Here is a 25,747-nt window from a genome sequence, read left to right on the forward strand (position 1 = left end):
GCATAGGAACTTGGTCCTCAATGGTAGCTACGGCCCTGCCTGGCAAATGTTACATCAGTCATACTCGCATGTGTTACACAGTGCACCTTAATTTATCCTGAAGGGTTGAGGCTCATCACTGTGATAAATTACACTATTAAGCAGCTCATTATTATTATATTGACACCTTCATTTAATTTATAAAGTGGTTTTCATAACAAATTAATTTCTTTGTGCATAAGAAATACACTGAAATCTGTTATACGTTAAATTCTGTGTTGTTATGGTGTCATGAGATGTTCTATTATTAAAGAGAACTGCATGAAAAATGTAATTTCACTGACATTCTGTAACCTGTAGCCATGCTAAGCAGAATATAAATTTTCTGTAAGTTTCAGCTTTGACAGACACCATCTTGTAGGGATTTTTTAAAAACAACATCAAGCAACGTAAAGGTAAAAAGAGGCCAGAGACTAGTTGCTTATTGCTGTTCCATTATTCTTAAACTCTACTAAAGGAGGCAACTTAGAAATCTAAAAAGTCTTGGCATAAAAGCAACAGCAGTCAGAGAGAGACTGTCACCTAAACTGACTTATGGACATTTAATGGGATATTTAAAATGACAACACAACAGCCTTCAGTGGCAGAAATTAGCATAGTGGGATGAACAACTGAAAAACTACATTGGATTGTACTATATCGCACAGGTGTCAGTTATTTTGTCTATTCTGTATGTGGAACAATAATCAGGCAAACTATTAGTATTTCATAATGGTCTGCCTGATACCACATTGAGAAAAAAAAAAAATTCAGATATATGCCATAAGTTTTTCTTTGGATGTCACTTACTTCATTCTTTACAAACTCTGAAGTTCATTTGTTGAGAAGTTTTGACTGAAACAGTTTTGCGTTGAAGCTAAAACAGGCACCGTGACAACAAGAGTGCAACTGAGATGATCTTTGGCCCGCTGCTGAAGTCAGTGCCGGCTGCTGCCACACAGACAGCATCATGAAGTTGCATCAGTACCATGTCAAGCATGAATTTCAAGTACACTGCTCAACTATCAATGGGCCGTGACTCTCACAGTTGACTCCACTGGCGCCGTTGGACCCTGAATGCTAACTGAAGTATTTGTGATGAGGAGAAGTTTCCAGGGCAACTCCAGGACACTGGCCTCTGCCTTTCTCACTGTTAGTAATCTCTACAGTCTGCATCTAAAACTTTATAAAATAGGTTTGGGAGGATGGAGGCATGGTGAAGGAAGCAGGACCCGTGAGCCCACTAAAAGACTGCAATGCAAAGTCCAATGGAAAGATTGTGACAAGTTCTCTCCAATAAATGGTAACACTCATAAGTCTAATTTTCAAAGTGAAGTTTAGGCAAAGACCACAGTTATACTGGGGTACAATTTTTTGACTGCATGTTAGATTTTTAATTAATTTAATTAACGGTGTGACTGTATGCTTTATTAAACAAATTGCCACCACAGTACCATGCTACTGGAACCCTTTTAACAAAGTAGGATCTTGTCTTTCTGTAAGGTTTTATTCAAGTCATCCATGAATGGTCTCAACGCAACCGTCACACAGTCTCATATGTGAAAGTCCGAAAGAGCCTTGATTGGCAGAAGCAGTATGGTTTTATCCCTGTTTGAGCGTCACTCTAACACAGTTACACATTCCTAAGTTCTGGGACAGTAAACAGACAGTGTGGTGAGATGATGGAGGTCCTTGGCTTCTTTGTGAAGTCTCAACATCCCACTGTTTACTTGGACATAGAGTGTAGATAGAAACAGGGCTGAAGGTTATATGCATATAATAGCCTCTTTAACAGTTGCATATCATTTAACAATGACCAGGTCAAAGGGTTGTATAGGTTCTTAAAAATTGCCATTACATTCCTCCCTTTGAGCATTTTAATGCTTGATGCAGCTGTCTACCCAGACACGCTGCCTCAGGTTTGGTTGGACTAACAGGGATGCTGGTAGCACCTCCCTTTTTGCCCTATTATTTGGCTTTCCGATTTTAATGCCCGCTTGATGTTGATCTCGGTTCTGGGAGTCTGCAGTGGCTGCTATGGATCCAAGTTGCTCTCCCAGGGACTTTTACTGCTGTTTCCATTGTGAGGAGTAACTTGATCACAATCCCATCGCCTGGTGTTGGTCGTATAGTTTTCCTCTGCAGCTTTTGGTATGGCTTCTTTCACCTGCTTGCGGATATAAGCACAGGGGACATGTTTGCACAATAACACAGCATTTCATCTTCCCATTGACCGGTGTCAGGGAGTTTACTTTTAAACAGGACCAATCCCAGTGTTTAGTGGTCTCCCAAATAGGATTTCAATGGGCTGACACCACTTCTGTTCCTTACTCTGGCCCTTGTGTGCATTAAAACAATTAGTAGTGCTTTTTGTCCACATCAAACCTGTTCCTACACAACATTTTGCAAATTTGTTTTCTAATGTACCATTTTATCTTTTTTGTTAGGCACGATGTTGTCTCATGCATACACTTTTCAGTGCTGAACTTATGAAAGATTATCCCTTGATTTAAAATGTTTTCTTTGATTTAGCGCCTTTGCAACTGCTGTTAATCTTAAAAACATAACAATGATGAGACAATATTTCTTTCCCTCACTAGGTGTTAGTTCAATGAAATCAGTTTGTTAGACATACACAAATAACACAACTTTGGCAAAATCTATGGGAGAAATTACAGAACCTTTGTGAAACTATATTTCTGTATTTCCCTCACCATAACCCCTTTTGACACTTGGACCTTCCCATGTGTCAACCTATGATAGTATGGAAATACATATTTTGGTAAATGGCACTTGCCACACTTTGTAAGTAAATGAAAGCCTTCTTCTCTGGAGTTGCTCTGTTCCCTGCAATTCCTGCAAATTAAAAAGGTGTTAATTGCGAGTTAGTCAAAGCAATACATTGTTCAGCTGCGGCCTTCGCAGCTACGTCAGCACTAGCATTGCCCTGTGAGATAGAATCAAGGTTGTTAGTGTTTTTTTTACATTTTCAGATAGCAATTTGTTTGGGTTACAACCCGTTCATGCAGCTTTCCATCACCTGGAGTTTGGAGAAAAGTAGCAAAGTTAATAAAAATGTAATATTTTAACTTTGGTGATAGTATCTTATTACATTGCTGTTGAAAAATTGACACTTCAAGTGTAATCAACAATGTCACGTAATGCTATCACAGCCTTTTCTCTTTGTCTTTGTCGTCCCCATGGTCCTGGATTAGTACTGAGGTCAACTAACCCCTGTTTGTCAACAGTCTGTGTGAATGTCTTGTTACAGTCTGGTAGGCCTATGTCAGAGGAGTCTGAAGAGCTAGCTTTAAGTCAAAAAAAGCTTTCTCAGCTTCCAATTTGTTTGATAAAGCATACAAAGTATGATCTTGTCTTTCTGTAAGGTTTTATTCAAGTCATCCATGAATGGTCTCAATGCCACCGTCACACACACTTGTATGTGAAAGTCCGAAGAGCCTCGATTGGCAGAAGCAGTATGGTTTTATCCCTGTTTGAGCGTCACTCTAACACAGTTACACATTCCTAAGTTCTGGGACAGTAAACAGACAGTGTGGTGAGATGATGGAGGTCCTTGGCTTCTTTGTGAAGTCTCAACATCCCACTGTTTACTTGGATATAGAGTGTAGATAGAAACAGGGCTAAAGGTTATATGCATATAATAGCCTCTTTAACAGTTGCGTATAACAAGCATAACTTTACAATGGGACCATCGACCGGTTCATGGTACACTTAGATTGATCCAGGGGTCGCCGTACATTATTATTATTATTATGATTATTATTAGTTATTTGCATGGTGAGGCAAATCTGCCCAAATATTTTGCATCAAATTCAAATGTTGGTGAACAATAATAGCAAGCCGTCTAGACAATGTTGACCTTTGATGGAAAGCAGAGCTCGAGAAGACACTGAAGCTGCTTTTGTATTTTAGACACTGTGTTTTATAATCTGCTTTAATTAATCTCCTCTGTTAATGTATAGACCAAAGTCATAATTGGCACTAGTTAGTGTTAGTATTTTTCTCTTGGATTGTTAGAGTTAAGGACGTACGAAAGTATCCAAGTGGCTATTATGATGGAAGGAAAACTAGTCAACCGAAGAGAGAAACACTGAATCTCTGAGTTACTCTAGTGTGGGCTGGTTCACTTGACCTTCTCAACGGGCTTCCTGCTTTATCTGAGTATATAAGAACAGGTCTGAAAGTGCACACAAGTCTTGTGAGACCAGTCTTTGTTCTTAATTTGAATCTATGACTCTTCTATTATAAACACCCTGCAAAAATGGCCTGTTATTTTAATGACATTTTCCTTGTAATGCTGCTCTGCATTATTCTTCCCAGTTTTTTAACAGATGAAGCCAGACATTTAAACTGTAAGTAAATCTTCTAATATTAATGCTTTTGCTGAAATCTATTTTCAACATTCTGAAATGCTTGATAATCTAGTTGAAGTATAAGAATTGGAAGGATTGATTGTAATACAAACCAATAGCTAATATAGTTTAAAAGCAAATCCATTTTTAAACCATGTTTGGTTAATTTTCACTTGCATCTGTTGAGGAATTTGAGAAAGGAGATATAACCATGGAAATGTCTGCAGCAAAGTCAAAATTCTTGTGTTTCGTTTAATTTTTTTCTCAACATATCTAAAAAAAAAAAAACACATTAGTGGTGAAGACAGCATAGTTCTCTTGTTCTCATTTCTGTTTTGCTTTAAAGCAAGTCAGTAGTTTTACTGCCAAATCTGACACAGTGATGCAAGTAAACATGCTGCATATAAGGCTGGGGAAGCTCCTGCTCTTGGTGTTGTGAATTGAAAGTAAGGATGCTTCAAATACATAAACATTCTTTACTGACATTTAAAATGCTACATGTAGCACTTGTAAGGTGTACAGAAACAAAGGTTCTGACTGTCAGTATGGTCTAATATATAGCCATCAATCCTGTACTTAAGTACCCTATTATAAGAGTTCTAAAGTCAAAACACTACTTGTATAAAAACACATCAGAATTATCAGCAAAATGTACTAATTTTGCCTGTGAGTGTCTTTGACATAAGATTATTATTACTTTTGCATTATTGCGTAAGTAGGTTTTAACTGTTGTGTCTGGTCAAGGTGGAGCTTGTTTTAACTACTTTATATACACGGCAAGGGTTTTTTTTTTTGTATTTTAAAACCATGTAAGAAGTTTAGAGTGGAAATCACTCTTTGGTGGAACTGCTAACCACACAGACATGTGGTAATTGATTGCTTTAATATACACTGTTCAGCCATAACAATATGAGCACCGATATATTAGGCAGCAAATGAACATTTTGTCCTCAAAGTTGATGTGTTAGAAGCAGGAAAAATGGGCAGTGTGAGGATTTGAGCGACTTTGACAAGGGCCAAATTGTGATGGCTAGAAGACTGGGTCAGAGCATCTCCAAAACTGCAGCTCTTGTGGGGTGTTCCCAGTCTGCAGTGGTCAGTACCTATCAAAAGTGGTCCAAGGAAGGAAAAGCAGTGAACTGGAGACGGGGTCATGGGTGGCCAAGGCTCACGGATGCATGAGGGGAGTGAAGGGTGGCCCGTGTGGTCGGATCTAACAGACAAGCTACTGTAGCTCAAACTGCTGAAAAAGTTAATGCTGGTTCTGATAGAAAGGTGTCAGAACACACAGTGCAGAGCACTCTGTTGCCCTGGTGGTCATAATGTTATGGCTAATCAGTGTATAACAATGCATTGTATTTTAGCTTGTATTAATGTAAAATAATATTAGTTACAGGTTGAGAGTGTGTAATGTCAATTTAACTGATTTACCTGTCGTTATGTTATAACACTGTATACTTTCAGCCACATGCGTCAGAGAACTGCTTATCTCCTCATATCAAGAAAGCCTTCAAATTGTACAAGAAGCCTCACTTCTCTCCAGACAACGGTAATGAACTATTGCATGAGTTGTCAAATTGTCTGCCTGAGTTTTAACTGAAACAATACCTGTCCAAGAAAGGGCAGAAAAAAAGAAAAGAAAAAAACGTTCATTTTGTGTGTCAATTTCTGTGCCCAGACGAAGCACACCCTCGTCTTCCATGCATGTGTTTACATTCCTTCGGCAAACCGAGCCTGAGACCCTGGAGACTTCTCGAGCTGCAGAGGTTTTTCAAACAACTCTGCAGGTCCTAAAGAACAGAGCAAGACAGAGACATAAAAGAGATGTCACGGCACCAGGTAGAATTGCTTTCTTTCATTAAATCCAGAGGAACTCACCTTGAAAAAAAAACACTTTAGAGGCAGTTGGAAATCATGGAGACAAAACAACTCTAACACAACCAAAATTTCTAATTGGTCCACTGCAACTATTCTTACCATTTTAATATTATACCAAAACACTGGATAATTTAAACCATGGCTATAGATCACTAAAGTCCTCATAAAGAAAATGTAAAAACACAAAAGAGGGACATTTGCAATTATAGTGTGTATCCTTTCAGATATCATATGCTCTTAAAAGGGTGGCAAAATGAAATTCCATTTCATTTCTGTAATTTGTCTTTACTGTGTCACTATGCTAGAATTGCTTTCATGGGAGGACGTGGAGCTGATTGCAGAGCTGTCTCAATGTCTTCCCGCAACACATCCAGCAATCTGTCAGCAAAATCATCTTGACAAGTATCGCTCCATAACTGGCCTCTGCAATAACAGGTAGCTAACTGACTTTCTGATTTTTGATAAGTCAAATGACCAGGACCTTATTGTTATGAAGTAAAATATATTGTCTACAGTAGAAGAACCAATAATGCAGCCATAGGGCCCTATTTTATTTGTGCATGCATAAGAAAAGGCACAAAGCAGTAAGTCTAGAGTGCACAGACTCCTATGTGCAGCAAAGTGCAAAATGACTGAATGAGGGGGAACATAAATTGTAGTCAGACAGACACATTCACACAGTCAGTTTTATTTCTACTGTACGTCACATCATGATTGTGTCATATAATTTGCATATACACGGCAAATAAAAATTTAAATATTCCAATTTAAAATTGCAACTTACGAACTTCCATATATGTATGCTTATTTTTCCCCAACTCTGTATGTTTACATACAACAGCAAATTATATCATGATGCATTTGAAGAATAAAACATTTGCTTAAAAGAAAATTGGAAAGGAGGCTGTGACGCACAGGATTTATGGGTTGCTGTAATGACTAATAATAAAACTACTAAGAACAACAAGTTAAAACAGGCCCGTCTGATCTGTGTAGAGGTGTGTGGGGTTATTTTGTAGCAGCCTGGTGTAATTTGCAAGTGATTTAATGAAGGTAAACACATTGGCACTTTACTCACACTTCTGGCTTAAGATAGCTGCAGAGATTTAATGATTTAAAAAGGAGAAGCTATATAAAGAAGCTGTGGACAACAGAATAAGAATTACCCATATTAATTTATTCAGTTGTGTATCAAATGAGCCCTATTTAAATTGGCTCAGTGAAGTCACCAGCTGTAGTCAATCATAATCACTCACAAGTTGTTAAGAGGCCATGCCATGAAGCTTATTTAATTGACACAACTTTCTACATAACCAAAACTGATAATTCATGTTGCTTTATGTATATTTTTGACCCAGCAGATTTGGTCACATTTTCAGTAGACCCATAATAAATTCATAAAAGAACCAAACTTCATGAATGTTTTTTATGACAAAGTAGTATGTGTTCCAATCACTCTATCACAGAAAAATAAGAGTTGTAGAAATTATTGGAAACTCAAGATGGCCATGACATTATGTTCTTTACAAGTGTATGTAAACTTTTGACCACAACTGTAGATACATGCAGACTTATTTACCAAAGTTACTGTCACATTCTGCCTCTCTGTCCTTCCCTCCAGCTACATGCCCACCACCTCAAACCCAATCATTGCCATTCTCTTGCTGTCCACCAGATGCCCTCTGACTTTTCCTCCTGTCCCAGTCACATCACTCCCGCATCCAGCCACTCCCTCCTGCCCTGCAATAACCCCTTTCTCTCCAGTCCCAGTCACCTGACCTTCCCCGCTCACTCACTTGCTCTCCACTTTCCCTAATCAGCCCATAATTACATATACAGGTTCATTTCCACTCCCAACTCTCTGCAGGATTCTAAAACTTGCTTAATGCCTTTGCTTTCTGGCTCTACTGTAAATCTGTTATTTGAGACTTGTTACCTGCCTTTCATATCAAAAAATTTTTGGACATACGTAAATATCCCAATGCTGACTTATTTAAGAAGGTGGCTAAATTATTGAGCGAGGGAAACTGTGTTCTCACGAAACCACAACGAAGACACCTCAAAGGGCATTATTTCACTTATACCAGGATAACTTGCCAAAGAAAAGATTTTCCCAAAACATATGCATTTTGCAATTAAATTCTAAAGTTGTACAAGCCATAACTCCGTTTCCCTGGTAACGTCTTACTAAGTCCTACAGCATGTGTACTTAGAGTCACAGCCTGAAGTAGTGAGCTGGATAAAACACAATATTTTGTGCCTGTAAATGTAGTCAGTGAACCTCTCATCTGTCTGCGCCTCTTCTCCCATCTGTCCATGTGCTTTGTTATGGGCACCAAAAATTAAATCTGCTAGATGAAAGTCCCTTGTTTGTTTGACCCATTTATCCCACCCCAACCTCCTCCTAATGTGGACTTTGTTGCTCTTTATACTTTGTCACCTGACCTTTTGTCCTCCTTTACTCCAGTCATAATTACTACAGGCACTAGAGGTCCCACCTAACAATAAATGTAAATATGGGTCGTAATAATCCGCTTCCACAAGCAACCTATACTGCCGTTTTTCTGGTGAGGTGGGCTGGAAAATGGGGCCCATATCTTTTCTGGGACTAGATCCAAAGTAAACTATGTAAAGTCAATACAAGCATTGGTGAACAAAATTCAAATTCAGACAAATTAAACAAAAGTGAGATGAGGTTCAGAGGCATTTCTCTCCATTTCAGTAATCCCAACCCCCACTGCACCTCCATGCCGCCTTCCCGTCTAAAATGCAAAAGCACATTTTCACTTTTTACATTTTTCAATGTTGGTAGCCGATTCTGTCAAATTGAAAAAGTCTATTTCAAATTCAGCTGCATTTTTATTATAGTAAGAGGTTACTTTGAAATTCAATATCAGTGGAGTTGTAATGGAGCTTCTTTTTAATTTCAAGCTGGCCAAAAATTATGCAGTAACGGTTCCCTACACACAGACGGACTTAGAAGCAGAATAGTTGAAAGCAATCAATCATTTACTTGGTAAGAAGTTCAAGGCAGACTTTGGCAACAGGTAATCAGCAAGGGCAAACAAAGCAGGCGGAGAGCGAGAACATTAGACAATCTGGCAAATGACTGAGGAAAGAGAGCTGGTATATATGCAGGGGAGCTAATGAGGAAATGGGAAACAGGTGTGCTGATGAGTGATGGGAACAGGAGACTGGGAATAAACCTTTTACATAGCAGCCATTTTGACATGAAATAATAGGGTAAATACAGGTGTTACCAATGATACTAATTAAGGCTCAGTTCCATTCAGGTCAGAGTAAAACTTTGATTTTTAAATGAAATAATTTGGAAAATTGAAAATAAAAGTTCTACAGTATTTTAATGAATTATTACATTTTGGAATTAGCAGTTATGAACTGGGTGAAATAGTTCCTATACAGTAGGCTCCCCCATCTCCTAGAAATTACATTTGCAACAGCAAATACATTAATGCAGCCAGGATAATGTTTGTAATCTACACATTTAGGAAACATTGCTAATTAACCTGGCATGTCAAACTGTTGATATGAAAGTTAATTAAATGTATCATTTGTTTCCCTGTAATATTCATTCTAAGCTACTACAGGTTACGGTTGGGGAAATTTCACAATTTTATTTTAATACTGAAAAAGTCCACGATGACTTGAAGCATATTTTCTGTAGTCTAAACCAAAGTGCTTTTGTTACCTAAACCTAACACAACACGGTGGAATGTCAATGTGTCAAAGTCCTGCACTTTCTACATCCACCACTCACTTGAGCATCCTTCCCACAATTCCTGTACGGCACCAAAGCACTGCTCATGTACCAGGTTTTGACAAGACAGAAGAGTGCGTTAAAAAAAAAAAATCACAATATCTGTGGTATGGCTGCATCAATTTTTAATGATTCATCGTGGGTCTGACAGAGTTATGTGTGCGATGGTAAATTGGTTGAATTCTCTTTTAATGTAGACTTTAGCTTCTTCTTTGTCAACCAGAAGCAACAACAATGGCTGATGGAAAAATACCCACATCAGTCACCGTGCAGCATATTCCACCTATTCCAGCATTTTTCCCAAGGATGAAGGACCTTAAGAATCTTATGTTCATAGCAGCACATACTCATGTCCATAAACTGACCCTGAATCACTATTGTACCAGTCAATAATAGACAGTATCAAAATATTTAGCAAACCCCTCAATTAGCTATACATTGGGGGGGAAAAGAAATTGTATTCTAACCTCTTTGAGGAAAATGAGTGATGATGCATTCAGTAATGGCATATACTGTTTTGCATTGCAGTATTTTTGGACATGCTTCATGATTCTTTTTGTCAGGCAAAATCCTCTCTGGGGAGCAGCCAATACTCCTTTGGTCAGATGGCTTCCAGCTGAATACGAAGACGGAGAGAGAGAACCCAAGGGTTGGAACCGTGGACGGCTCCATAATGGATTCCAACTTCCCTCGGTAATCTACAAAATCCTGGTCAGACGGACACAAAAGTCTTGGTGGAGAAATTAGAAATGAAGCGAGCTCACCCGGCAAACCCAACTTAATGTTGCTTTCCATTTATTTTTCGAACCTGTTTTACAGCAGATAAAGCCCACAGCAATTTAGGAACAGCAGAAGTGTGTGCGAGATGACACAGATTACAGTTGCATTTGAATATTGTGGCCTGTGCTTTAAAATACACTATTTCCATAGCTTGAAAGAAGTTGGTTTCCAGTCATGTGGATGCACATTATTTCTTTCAAATAGCAGATAAAACTGCTGATATTTGCATTGAATTTCAATCTTAATTTATGCCCTCATTACACAAAGTGAGATCCTTTAGTGGAAAAACTCAAATATGCATTAGTTGTATCCAGCCGGCAGTTTACCTCCATATATAATATAATATATAGTTATAATTTGTTATAAAGGGTTTTAGAGCATTAATAATCTTTGATCCTAGCTATTCCATGTCTTATAAAAAGTAAAAGTCAAGTAAATAATATCTTGGATACTTGATGCATTGCATAACACATTTCAATAAGTTGCCAAAGTCATTTTTTTCCAGGGAAATTAGGACGTGAAAAGAAGTTTGTCAGAACAAATCACAGCCCGTTTGTTGAGCTTAAGCCATTTATCTATTTATAACATAATTTAATGAATAAAAGAATTAACTAGTTCACAGAAACAAGAAAGCTATCATCCATCATAACCTCTGACTGGGACATGATAGGCCTTCCCCAGATGATGTGTTAATTTATCTTAATGATGACATAATAAACACACTGACTGATAAATCACGGCGGAGATGGCTGGGGGGGGGCAATTGCACAGTACTCACTGCCATCCAATAACAAACCCTACTGTGTCAACAGCCACTGGAAGTCAGCAAGAAAATACTGAGGAGCTCTTCAAAAGAGGAAGATGATGCCTATTCTCACCTGCTGGTGGAGTGGGGCCAGTACATTGACCATGACATAACTTTTACCCCCCAAAGCTCCGGCACTGCTGCTTTTTGGACTGGCGTGGACTGTTTGACTACATGTGAAAATATCCATCCATGCTTTCCCATTGAGGTAAACTAAAAGCACAACACAACACTATGTTTTGCTTACCTGTTGCGAATTATACTTGCTACAATCCTGTTTTTTAAAGGAATAGTTCCAGATTTTGGGAAGTACACTTATTTGTTTACTTTTTGAGATCAATACCACTCTCATATCTGTCCATTTAATGTGAAGGTGAAGCCAGCATGAACTTAGATTAGCATAAAGACTGACTTCCTGGACTTCCTGACTAGTGGAGACTCCAGGAATGTCTTGCTCTTGACCAAGATATGGTCAGGCACATAATCCCTCTGTAAAACTACAAATTGTTGATTTTACACTTCGGTTTCAGTGCAGATTAAACTAACCAGATATAACGTGTTAATAAGTGAGCTGATCTGTGATTTTTATTACCTTTGGATGGAGTCAGGCTCGCTGTTTCTAATCTCTAAACTAAGATAAGCTAACCAGTTGCTGAATGAAGTAAATGTTCTTATCTAACCCGGCAAGAAAGCATGTAAGCATATTTCCCAAAATGTCAAACAATGTCTTTTGAAATTCCATAGTCACAAAAACAAATACATTTGATTTGATTATTAGTAGTTTAAGATGCTATTGAAGCAGCTTGTAATACTTAAATTGTCTTCTCTACAGACGGGTGATATTACCTCTGATGCACAAGGCTGCATGCCTTTTCACCGCTCCGTACCAGCATGCTACGTCAGTTGTGGGTCTGACATTGGACAAGCTCTGCAACGACAACAGATGAATGCAATCACATCATTCATGGATGCTTCGCTTGTGTATGGCCACACCCCAAAACTGGAGTTCTTCCTCCGTGACCTCTCTGGCCTTAATGGGAAACTTGCAGTCAATGACCAATTCAAGGATCCCAAAGGAAGACCATACCTTCCTTTTGTAGCCACTCTGCCATCAGCTTGCCTCCAGGATCCACAAGGGGAAAGAGTGGAGTGTTTCAGTGCTGGAGACAGTCGCGTCAATGAGGGTCTGCCCCTGACCTGTTTGCATACACTCTGGCTTAGGGAACACAATCGGATTGCAGAGGCACTGAATTGCATTAATGGTCACTGGAGCCCAGAGACAATATACCAAGAAACTCGCAAAATTATTGGAGCTCTGCACCAGGTATGTGACAATTTACTAAAATTGTTCCAGTATGCCAAAATAAAAACCCAGTTAAAGGTCCAGTGTGTAACATTAAGGAGGATCTATTGGCAGAAATTAAACATAATATTCATACATACTGTATGTATTCATCAGTGTATAATCACCTTAAAAACTAAATTGTTGTCTTTTTGTTACCTTAGAATGAGCCATTTTTAACTACAGATGCGATGGGTCTCCTTCAGTGGTGGCTGCCATGTTAAACTGCAGAGAAACGTTTTTCGTGCGTTTCATGGCCACTGTAGTTTTTCCCTCACAAGAAGTGAGTTGCAATCTGCAACTACATAGATGCCACTAAATCTTACACACTGGATCTTTAATATCTTTAGGATAAAACTGCACTGTGCTGAGATGCCAAACTAAAAAATGCACACCACAGAAAGTTGCATTTTAACTAGCGCAGCAACTATCTATTATTTGTCATTATCCATTAATGTGCCAGTTATTTTCTCAATTAAATTGTTTTGTCTGTACAATGTAAGAAAACATTCTATGAAGTAAAAATCTAGAAATTCATAAATTTAAAAAGAAAATACCTATCAGAACCTCTAAATTTGACAAATTTGTTTATTTAATCCATACAAAACCCAAAATGTAAAAAGAGTCTCCACTGGTTTCCTGAAGTCACGGCTCCAGTTAAAAAATAGTTCCATCATGTAACTCCCTTTAAAACCACAAATTGTTGTGTTTTCTGATAGGTGAATAAAAATGTTTAAAAAAAAATCTTTATGTTAAGGTAAGCTAACTGCATGCCAGCCCTAGGTTTCCAAATTACATAAATGATTGGTATTGATTTTGTCAACTTACTCTCCCGGCAAGAATGCAAGTAAGTGTATTCCCTATAATCTTCCCTACCATTACATGTTTTGTCTGGCCACCTATCCCAAACTCGAAGGTGTTTGGTTTGCTACCATAGAAAACCCCAAATATACATGTTTGACAAACTGGAAACTGAATTGATTGATTGATTATCAGATTTGTTGCTGATTATTTGTCTGTCAATCAACTGATCAACCAATTGTTTCAGCTCTAATTTTAACAGTTCAGTGAATAGTGCTAGAACTGTTTATACTGTTTAGTAATTCTAAATAACCAGTCATATTTTCTGCCTTACAGAGTAGCCACTGCTTTATTGTTTTTTCCCCCCTGCCAAAAACATAAATTAATTTTACCTTTTACCTGTAAATGTACACCTGTAATACCAAAAATGTCTTAATTTTTGTCAAAACCCCACAGAGGTTTCAAATTAGGTCTAAATATTACTTCCCATGTAGTCATATTCTTAGGGATGGCATGCTCTATATATTGCTGCAACCATCGAAGCATCAATATACCTTATTGGCCGCTGCTGTCTGCCGCCGCTATACATCTGCGCAGACGCCATATTGCAGAGGTCAAGATCTGCTACTGAACAATACTGAAAGATTCAGACTTTACTACAAACATGACTGTAACTAATTTATTTCTGAACTGATTTTTATGAAATGTGGTTTGTTATGTATGTGAAAAACTGAACATGATACTGGTTAATTGTAGTAATTAATTCAGTTGGGGTGAATCTAATCAGCTCTATGCCAAAACAATATACCTTTTAAATAAGCTCAACATCCATGACTACAGTAATTTGTAGCCTACCATGTGTTGATACTTTATACACCACACACACACACAGAGACAGACAGAGATTCCTTGCTTGATAGATAGATAGATGGATGGATGGATGGATGGATAGATAGATAGATAGATAGATAGATAGATAGATAGATAGATAGATAGATAGATAGATAGATAGATAGATAGATAGATAGATAGATAGATAGATTGTTTTCATTTTGTATTTTGCCAAAAGTGATGGTTTGATTTGCAGTGCATCCAAACCATCCAAACACTGCACATGACTGCAGCATTTTTACAAGCGGTGACTCTTGACTGTTTTTTAGCATAGTGCTGATAACTGAATCAGTTCCTACAAGTAACCAGTAACTGGTTCAAATTGTCACATTTATAACAAACCAATTTTCATGAAAACTGGTTCAGAATGAAGTGAGTTATTGTTAACTGGCGGATCTTGACCTCCCCAATATGGCGACAGCACAGATGCACAGCAAATTGAGAATGCAGTATCTACGTTTCTAGAGATGGGTGAATGCAACCAGCTCTGGCAGCCTACAGTAGTTTCCTGCTGCAACCACTGACATCAGAAGATTAAGAATAACAATAATAGCACAATTGTGACAAATTCAAAGGGATGTGGTCTAGGATGTGCACAAGAAAAAAAAAAAAACAGCTCTCTTAGGTTGAGCTGCCCCTCTTGAGAAAATAAAATAAGAACTGTTTTATTTTTGCTGTTCTGGCTGCATAAATACAAGTAGTCCCTAAATGTTGAAGCTAGACCAAATTAAATCGCCATATTATCTAAACCTATTACTTATGTTTATTACTTTTTGATAGGCATGCTTCCTCAGGACACAAAGATGGGATAGCCCAAAGCCATAAAAAAATGACCAATTGCATAACCAATGGGATGTTCTGTGAATAAAAATCTCTTCATATGCTTCAAACAATGCACAGCTTGTCGCATTTGCACAAACTAATCTAAGCTAGCAGGCTAGCTGGCTAACATATACTGTAGGCAGCAGGGTTAGGTGTAGGGTTTGGGTAATTTTTTTCAGGTTAGAGCAACAGCCTTTTACAATGTGGACATCCCTGAATGTGGATTAAGACTGATGCTGATTCTAAAAAAATGTTACCCCACAATCTTACTGTACTGATGCACCATTACAATTACTGCTTCTGTACAGTAGATACTGTTGGTGAAGGCAGGAGACACAGGTGTATGACAAAAATAAAGGCCAATGTGATTCGCAGCTATAACGTTTCCATTGAGGAACACAAATGATCCCTGAGGGGGAACAAACTAATCTAGCATTTATGAGCGTGGTGATTGTACCATCTTCAGATCTTAGAAGTGTGAGCATGTTGCAATTACATGTTATTAAAGAAGGTCAGACTGATATGAAAGATGTAGGGAGGAGTGTTGTTTTCATGTGTTGTTAACAAGATTTTTTTTTTTTTCTATTATGAGGCAAATCATGTGAAGTGTTCACAGTGCAAAGAAAAATGAATCTTGACTGGAGCTTTTTCAGAGATGAAAAAAGGATTCTTGCATATATTGCTGTATCTGTAAATGGCACAGCAACGTTAGAAGTACAGTAAAGCTTTAAATCTATGTGCTGCCATCTACTGAATTCATAAAGCTGGGTTTTCATCTACTTTTCAAAACAGTATATTACCATTTGAAATGTCATAGATTTTTTATATACCTTTTTATTTCCCCTTTTTTGTACATGCATCTAAAAAAACAGCGATAACATTATGACCACCTGGGCACCCTTACTAGTCTGCAGCTACGTAGCCCCATACGCAACATACTGTGACACCTTTCTATCAGAACCAGCATCAACTTTTGCAGCAGTTTGAGCTACAGTAGCTTGTCTGTTGGATCGGACCACAAGGGCCACCCTTTAGCTCCCCACGTGCATCAATGAGCCTTGGCCGTCCATGTCCCTGTCTCCGGTTCACCACTTTTGATAGGTACTGACCACTGCAGAACGGGAACACCCCACAAGAGCTGCAGTTTTGGAGATGCTCTGACCCAGTCGTCTAGCCATCACAATTTGGCCCTTGTCAAAGTCGCTCAGATCCTCACGCTGTCCATTTTCCCTGCTACTAACACATCAACCTTGAGGACAAAATGTTGTTGTTGCTGCCTAATATATCCCACCCACTGACTGGTGCCATTATAACCAGATAATCAGTGTTATTCACTTCACCTGTCAGTGGTCATAATATTATGGCTGATCGGTGTATATTCCGAAGGAAAACTATTAGGACAGTTCTCATTAGCTTTAGCCTCATTAACTCAGAACAGCATCTACAGTATGTCTCAGTTAACTTCTGCCATTTTTTCAAGAGATTCTGTATCAGTATTTATCATCTGTTATCTAATCTAATTTAGGCCATTTGGGGTGAATAATGCTGAATAACAAAACTGATCCGTTATATGCTCCATTAAATGAGTACAAGATGAACCATTTCACAGTACAAACAGTACATCTGAAAACAGCAAGAGAAAAATCTAACATCAGTTTAATAGCTGTTCTGGAGCTTTCGGTCAAATCACTCCATCGCCAGATGCAATTTGTTTAGTTGCTGTGGACTAAGCTGTTATGTTTGAGCCAATATGGATCAGAAGTACTTAAAGTAAGTGGGTATCTACTGAGGAAGATCATTTGATGTGATCAAAAGCTCCAGAGCTGCTACTGAATAGATCCAGTGATCACATTGTTTCATTACTGTTTCAAACGTCAAAAATGAACTTTGCTACTGGATGTTGCCTGGATGGTACAGGAGTATAATGTTGTACGTTTTCAGTGTGATGATCAGACACTGATAAAGATGCTGGCCATAGTGAGTGTGGAGTGACGGCTAGTCTTAGTAACACAAGAATGACAAATGTGACTTGAGCAAGTCACAATAAAGATAAACAGTGAGAAACTGCTTGTTTTGTATATAGGAAAAATTCTACTTATTTAATTGATTCAGAACATTGACCCTGACAGCTGCTGCTTTCAGTCTGTAAGAGTCAGCCAGCCGTGGAATCCACTGCTTTGCCGTCATTGCAAACTCTCAGAGGAATCTTTTGCAAATCACCTCAGTGGTGATGCTTTAGTTTGCAACTATTCCTTCAAGCCCATTATTTACAGCATCTGTAAACAATATTTTCATATTAAGAATGGGTTGCATGGTTACTTGTATGTGAAAGGTGTCACTCATAGTGATAAGCCCACAGAGAACTATCATCCAATTCTGCAGCTCCCCTCAGCTCATTGTATTGGTTTTCCAGACTGCTTCTTAACTTCTTTTAGTTCAGTCTCACTTCTCTCACAGTGTCATTTTCGGCCTCAGCAAGCAGCTTTTTTTGAAAGTAAAAGCCCCCCAGACTCTCTGTACACTACTTGGCCAGCACTGAACAGCAGACATACACAGTTAGCAACTAGCTGGTGACTGTTGTGGAGACAATTTGAAAATTTAGTACCTTAGTAGAGACCACAAACTGAGCCAAATGAGAGTTGTCAAAACACGACGACCAGTGAATGATAATGGTTCTAACAACAACTTGCTAGCATGTTCACCATATCAACTTAAAAGGTGATAATATGTCCCAATGTCTAGCTAGTTAGTATTAGCACAGTAATATCCAAACTATTATTACTATCTGCCACAATCGGCTCAGCTAATAGCTAATAGAGTTCCCAATGGAGAACATGAAGATTCCTTTTGTTTTAATTCCCTACATTCCAAAGTCATGTCCTGGCTGGATGTACTGGTTACCTGTTAGTGTATAGTCCAGTGAATATTCAAATAACCTATTTTTATGAACATATAACAGTCTTTGGTACATATAAATAGCATTCTTTGGTTATTGCTCTCCTTGCTTTAATAATGACAGACATATATATGTACATATCTTTTGTGTTTTTAATTTACTAAAATAAAATATTTTAATACAACCATCCATTTCAAACTAGACATATTAAAGTTATGAAAAACATGGTTGTGCTTTGTTCTACCTTGGGTAGGCGTATCTCAAAAGCTAAAGCCTTTTTTGGGGATTTGTTTCTCTAATAAGAGTGGATTGTATCACTTACGGTTGGTTTGTCTACACAGGAGCCATTTCAGTCTTCCATCTCACAAGCAAATACGTTTCTGTTTTTATCAATATAGCTGTCTACAAAGGCTGGAATATGGCTAGAAAAACCCAGTGGATATTTTTCTGCATGAAGTCGTGTATGTGTGGCTCTGAGGGCTACCAAAAAGCAAGTAGCACTCAATACTGTATCTGAATGCATCCTGTGTAGGCACAAATGGAGCACAAGTTGCTGCTTTCCACAGGCTAGGCAACACTGAAACCATGGCCTGTTTTCCTTTTCATTCCTTTTCTAATCAGAAACCACTTCCTCTGTGGTTTTCTTTGTTTGTCTCTGAATGGTCTCTTCCACTAATATCCATTTGAACCAGAGAGTGGCTAATGTGGGTCTGCTTTGGTCAGTGCAAAGCCTACACACATTTCTGCTATAGGATGAAATAAGGATTTTCATAGCAGGGCGGGCACTGTGTCAAAGACTAACAATTCATAATATATTTCATTATATAAACAGTCTCTGTGCAAAGAAAACACTCACGCTTCATACCATTTAGCACATATTCTTCTGTCCTCTTACTATTGTCTGTCATTTATTGTAAAAAGTGAGGTTTGGTTGGTGTTGCTATCTTCTTTGTATTTGTCAGCCTGTTGGTAGCAATGAATGAGAGGAAGGTTGACTTTTTCCATTATCTGTAGGCTGAGAGTATTATTAATGGTGAGTGAAATGTTGGGTGCATACATTCTATATGAAATATAATGAAAATAAATTGTTTTAATGGAATGATTTATTGCTTCTAGTGAAGGGGACCAGTGACCCTGGTGCTGGGCTGTAAAATGTCTAAGCATTTTTGAGCAGAGGAAAAATAAGTCTGTAATCTTTCAGACTTTGAGGGCTAACATTTGACCACAGCAGTGGATTAACAGCTGCTTTTTTGTGGGGGCTAAGGGACGCTGCCAGAGGAAAGAGATTTACAATATTAAAAAGAGATGGGTCTAATGTGGAGCGGTTCTTTAAATCATTTGTGAGGATGAAGTATAAAAGGCAGGTAGAGGATTTACATACTGTAGCAATAACCATGACCAGCTTGGAGAATCCCTGTACTGGAAGTGGAGTGAAATGTGAGGCACTATCTGCTCTGACCAACCTGCAAACCGGCAGACTGTAACGCTATCGATTTTCTTTTTCATAGAAAAAAAAGCTGAGATGAAGAATTAAAGAAGCACTAAGCTCCCTGTTTTTGTTTCTTGAGATGAATTCATGGAATATTATAGAATATAACAAAAAGCTAGAACTTTATTTTACAGGGATCATTAGTATAGACAGGGTAGTTCCTCTTTAACTCTAATAAATAATAGTAAATATGGAACAAAACACACACCTCATGCTACACTGTCACATGTCTTAATCATACACATCAGCAAATTCTCAACGTGACTTCCTGTGACAAAAAATAAAGGTTTGGCAGACTGAGCTACAGGATTAAGTGCTAAAGATGAATGAAAGCGAAATACAATCAAAGAAAGGTTCACAGTAGATTGACTGAACCGCAACTGTCATTTAATATTTATAAGATCCACTGATCTAAAGACCTACAGCGTTATTTTTACAGCCATCTGATGCACTTTTTGCCCTTTAACTGAAGTGATAATATGATAACTGATTATAATTTCAGCTTTAATGCACATATAGGCAACCATGTGCCAAAAATGTGCAAAATTCCATTCCAACTCAACATTAAATCTGACTTTACTCATTAGTAGAACAGTGTCAATTATCAATGAAATCAGCTGCATGTCTTTGGAGTAACATCATGCATAGTTTAACTTGGCATTCCATGGTCTGTCCAATAAGCTAAAGCACCATTTATAATGACAGCACAGCTAGTATAATCTATGTGCTTTCTGTGTACCATGTCGAGATACTAAATTAGTAGAGAGATTAGTTGATCAGTAATAGATTAAATTTCACAAAAAAATTGTTCATAAATTATACTTGCCCAAGGATCTACAAGTGATGAAACAGTTTTGCTTAAACTGTTGCTGCTTAAGACATAGTTTAATGTCTAATGTAACATAGTGTTAAAGTATCTTAATATCAATGTATCTATAGACACTGTGGGTTGCTTTCCATGGAGTCTGTCATGATGAATCGCCATATTTTTACAGCAGCCCAGAACAGACAAACCAAACACAGACTGTACATAGGGCCTATTGTAAGTTTCCCGACCACTGTAGTTTCTCCTATACCCGTAAGCTGGCTCTCATTCGCAGGTCACCAAATCCGACGTGTTCATTACTTTAGGTCTACAAAAACTGTAACTAAAAATGAAAATGTGTTATTAAAGCTTCAGGGAGCCACTGCAGAGGGACTAAAGAGCAAGGTTGCCTACCCCTGGTCTAGGAGTTTTAGTAACGCCACATAGTTTTCCTGTGTCTCCTTGTTAAAGTGTCTGAGTGAAACAAGCAGCAGCATTCCACTTAATCTGCATTGTAGAATGTCACAAATCGCATTGTTACGCCTCTGTGGCTGGTGATTGTGCAAATTCACGTGCCACTATACAAAATCACCAGCATTTCACGTATTAGATGTTCACTATATTAGATGCTTAAGTCATCAATTAATGCCTAACATAGTGTTAAAGTATCTTTAATATCAATGTTGAAATGACCGACTATAATGTGAAAAGTTTGCTAGTTATCCACTCCACCTGAGAAAAAGCATCTAACTTTGAGCTTTTCAGCTCATTGTTGTGGTTTGTCAGTCCATATGGTTGAATCCCAAAAGCTCTCACCAAGCCTCCCATTTAAATCCTCAGGCAGCTGTTCCCAGCAAACAAACTTGTACAGGGTGAATGTAATGTAGTATGCTGTTTTCATACAGCACTATTCTTGACAAGTCACTGTAAAAGCACTACTTTAATGAATTAAAAAAATGTGCTATGGCAGTAATTACTAACAAAAAAAAGGATAGCATACAATTAGGCAGAAAATGAAACATAACTGTTAAAAGTGTTTTAAGGCCGGTGCTATGAGGTGTATGCCAGTGGATGTGTTCCTGTTTACAGAATTTGTCTGGGTCAGACACAAAGTAATACAGTAAAGTTTCACAACTTTACTGTATGTGTATGTCAGACACCAAATGCACTTGTAATAAGAAACAAGACAAGACAAATAGAAAGGTCAGAAGCCATTTCAATACACAGTGAAAGCCTATTATTTGCAGGAAACAGGAAATGAAAAACATCTGGTTTCATTCTGACTTGCATCTCAATAGTAGGGCGCAATTGTTAAGACTCTTATCTTATCTTATCTTATCTCTTGCTTATCCAGTGTCTAGTGTAGGGGGGCCATAGCATTATGTTCTATTTGTTTTTTAAGTAGTCAGGATATAGGAGAAAAAAGCTTGAACAGGTTAAAGGGCCATAACCTATTCTGTTTGGAGCGGTTGCTGAAGAGCTTTGTATTCATGAGCTAATCTGTTAGAGAAGTAAATTCAGTAGACAAACAATTAGAAAATATAGAACACTGTGAAACGAATAATGTGACTTTTCTTGGCAGTCCAGCAGTTCAGTACTGTACTTCCATTAAGTTGGCGGGCTTGAAATTGAAGCAGCAGAGGTTGACATATCCTGACTTTTAGCCCTTTGTATTTGTCACAACACCCAAAACACTGGATCTTACAATTCCTATATTGCAACTGCTTAGTGTGATACATTAGACCCTCCCTGCCTAAGAAATACCCACACTTCTTATACAATTGGTGGATGGCCCCTTTGGTTTGCTGTTCGGCAGCTTGTTCTCACATAGTCCTATAGAGTCACTGCAAGTCTAAAGTTGATTATTATATTGTAGCTAAAATGAGTAGAAACCAGATGGAATGTTTACATTACTCGTTCCGTTGTTTATACCTGGCATTAACATGCGTCTTGAGTGATCCAATCACATGAAGATGGCGGTATGTATAGGTGTGAACGCGCCCAAGATACATTAAGGAAGCACAGAGATATGATTGCTCAGACAACATTCAGAGGTGGTCTGGGCCGCATGTGACCACATTCGTTTGGCAGTATATGGACAATGTGTCCTGGGCCACACTTAAGGACTGCCTGCTTAGTTGGGCCCCAGACCCTGGGTCAGGCTCACAGGATAAAGCTGACGGTTGTGAGGAAAAAAAAAATAATTTATTTTTTTTATTGATTGGCACTTTGATACTTCATTTTCTTTATTTTGTTTTTAAATATAGAACATACCTCTGTGGCCACAGGGCAAATCACTCTTTGCTGGAACTGCTAACAAGTCATCAGAAATGTGACATCAACACTTTTGAGGGGTCACAAGCCAAAAGCCTTCTTAATTTAATCTTTATTCAATGCAATAGTTATTAAATGCTCATCAAGTTCTTAATGTAAATTATAAACCTAAAAACTAACTATAGTAACTATGGTTGTCAGGTAAAATATTGGAGTAAAAAGTACATTATTTCCAACTGAAATTTTGTGGAGAAGACATAAACTGAAAATACTCAAGCTAAGTAGAACTACTTCAACATGTACTAACTGTACAATTGAGAACAGTAATCGACTAAGTACAGTGTTTGAGTAAATGTGCTTATGTGCCTTCAACCACTGCATGGATGACTGTTCCCCCAACAAGAGAAAGACTGACACTGCAGTCTGGTGACTGCTCCTCAAATGGGACCAGGATTATCTCCAGGTCTGTTGCTCAGAACTGAGTCAGTCTAAGCTGTGTTTTCTTGTCACAGTTGACATGTTCTGGCTCGGCTTCAGTTCATGCAGAATGCTGCTTACCTGTCACAAATACATAATACACACATAATACTATATCCTTTTTACAGGTTTACTGTTTTTAATTGCATTAGTCTAGGATAGGGATCAGCAACCTTCACTAGCTATTTTTGGCCAAGAAAACCAAAACCAAAATCTGTCTAGAGCTGCAAAACATATTGAGCCTTAACATGCTAATTTCTCAAAGCAGATCAGGCATACCAGCAAGCAGCTCCTATGGAGATTCAAGACTAGTAGTAACTGAGGTTCTGCAGGATGTAACATATGAGCGCATTTTAGTTGATGAAATGTTGAAGGTCCAGTGTGTAACACTTAGGAGGACCTATTGGCAGTTATTGGAATATAATACTCATGGTCTACAACAATGGTAACTAAAAATTAAAATGTGTTATCAAACTTACAGGGAGCCACTGTAGAGGGGGTTAAGAGCAAGGTTGCCTACCTCTGGTCTAGAAGTTTCAGTCTGCACTCAACTCAACCCCTGCAGACTGCAGTCTGAGACTCTTAGTATTCAATGAGAGAATTCAGCTAATGAAGTTATCCAGTCCATGCATCATTCTAGCCTCCTTAAAGAGATTATCTTTACTCTAAAGGCATATATTGTTAGTACCAAGATTAGTACCATCAAAGCAAGAAAAAAAAGTGCATTGCTTCTGGTTCCAGGGCTCTATTTTGCATTGTAACCTGCAGGACATCAAATGTGGTGTGTGTGTGGTGTGTGTGTGTGTGTGTGTGTGTGTGTGTGTGTGTGTGTGTGTGTGTGTGTGTGTGTGTGTGTGTGTGTGTGTGTGTGTGTGTGTGTGTTTGCATCTGTGCGTATGCATTTGTGTGACGTGTTAAGATTCAGGTGGTGAACCGAGGCCTTTATAAATAGTGATGAGGACAGATGGAATTCTCTGTGGTGAACTGTGAAGGAACAAATGTGCAATCATATGTCCAAGCTCAGGATGTTATAGAAATACTCATCCCGCTTGAAATCAGGATTGCTCTTAGCTGTATGCATATACATTCACAAGATATTGTTAATAATTTCCAAGTAGGATATGTTGGTCTTTATTAAGCTATTTTCTTATTCAAACTCCTGTGGCTTTATAGCATGCTTGTGGTGCAAACAATCCTTAGATTTGAGATTTTCTTTCATGACTATCTAAGAGATTCTTTTTGCTTCTTTGTGATCTTTTTTGACTCCCAGATCATAACCATGAGAGATTATGTTCCAAAAATTATTGGCTCTGAGTCTTTTGAACGTTACATTGGATCCTATGGGGGATATGATCCAACTACAGACCCGTCAGCCTCCAATGTGTTTGCCACTGCTGCATTCAGGTTCGGCCATGCTACCATCTCTCCGATCCTCAGGAGACTGAACGAGAGCTTCCAGGAACATGAGCACTTCCCCCACTTGAGACTGCACAACACTTTCTTCAGTCCATGGAGAATAGTCAAAGAAGGTCAGTACACTCTTCTGAAGCTGCCTATAGGAAGTAATAACATATCCTTCAAGCACACTAAACACCATAAAAAGTGGAGGGAATGAAAATATATTCTACTTAGGTCAGCTTCAGCATTGAATGTCTGTCAGTGTAATTATTAGTTGTATGCAAGTGACTCATGTAAGTTAGACCACTGAATAAAAATATTCTTTACTCTATTTCGTCTATAGAGTATGAAAGCCTGCATCAGTATGTCATACCTAGTACACGATACGGTGCTCCTAGACCCAGGAGACTCATCAGAAGGTGTAATAACCCATCTAACACTGCAGGGACCTTTTCCATTAATTATGAGTACATTACTTATTTATTCCTTATTTTATTCTTTATACTTTTTTACTTTATAATATAGTACTTTATCTGTCATATACAGATGCACTGTTAAAGGCATACTTATAGCTAATATATTAAAAGCATTTTTAGATCTGCATCTTATTGTTTATGTTGTTTGTTTATGGGTCCCGCTAACTCTGCTGTAGGGATTCAGAAAAAACAGACTGTAGCTAAACAAGATATATTGTGGCATTGGTATGATCGTCAACAGCTTAAAACTACAATAACAGATTTTTTTCAGCCACATGCGGGCAGCGGACACAAGTTTAAACACTATAATTGAACTTGAGATACACTATATGGACAAAAGTATTCGGCCACCTGACCATTATACCAACAGGGACTGTAATGACATTATATTCAAATACATATACTTTAATATGGAATTGGACCCCCTTTTGCAGCCATAACAGC

General features: G+C 38.2%; 1 protein-coding gene across 1 annotated transcript in view; it reads left to right on the top strand.

Moving 5' to 3' along the window:
- Nucleotides 1-4,261: 4,261 nt before the first annotated feature.
- Nucleotides 4,262-25,747, top strand: part of tpo (thyroid peroxidase) — a 30,821-nt gene continuing 9,335 nt past the window's right edge. Inside the window, exons 1-8 of the mRNA XM_051391020.1 lie at nt 4,262-4,391; nt 5,856-5,940; nt 6,070-6,230; nt 6,575-6,704; nt 10,611-10,740; nt 11,640-11,840; nt 12,465-12,956; nt 24,700-24,958. Coding sequence (XP_051246980.1) covers nt 4,301-4,391; nt 5,856-5,940; nt 6,070-6,230; nt 6,575-6,704; nt 10,611-10,740; nt 11,640-11,840; nt 12,465-12,956; nt 24,700-24,958 — 1,549 coding nt within the window. The 5' untranslated portion in view covers nt 4,262-4,300. The remainder of the gene's footprint in view (nt 4,392-5,855; nt 5,941-6,069; nt 6,231-6,574; nt 6,705-10,610; nt 10,741-11,639; nt 11,841-12,464; nt 12,957-24,699; nt 24,959-25,747) is intronic.

The sequence above is a fragment of the Dicentrarchus labrax genome, unplaced genomic scaffold, assembly GCF_905237075.1.
Source record: "Dicentrarchus labrax unplaced genomic scaffold, dlabrax2021, whole genome shotgun sequence".
Classification (NCBI taxonomy): Eukaryota; Metazoa; Chordata; class Actinopteri; family Moronidae; genus Dicentrarchus; species Dicentrarchus labrax.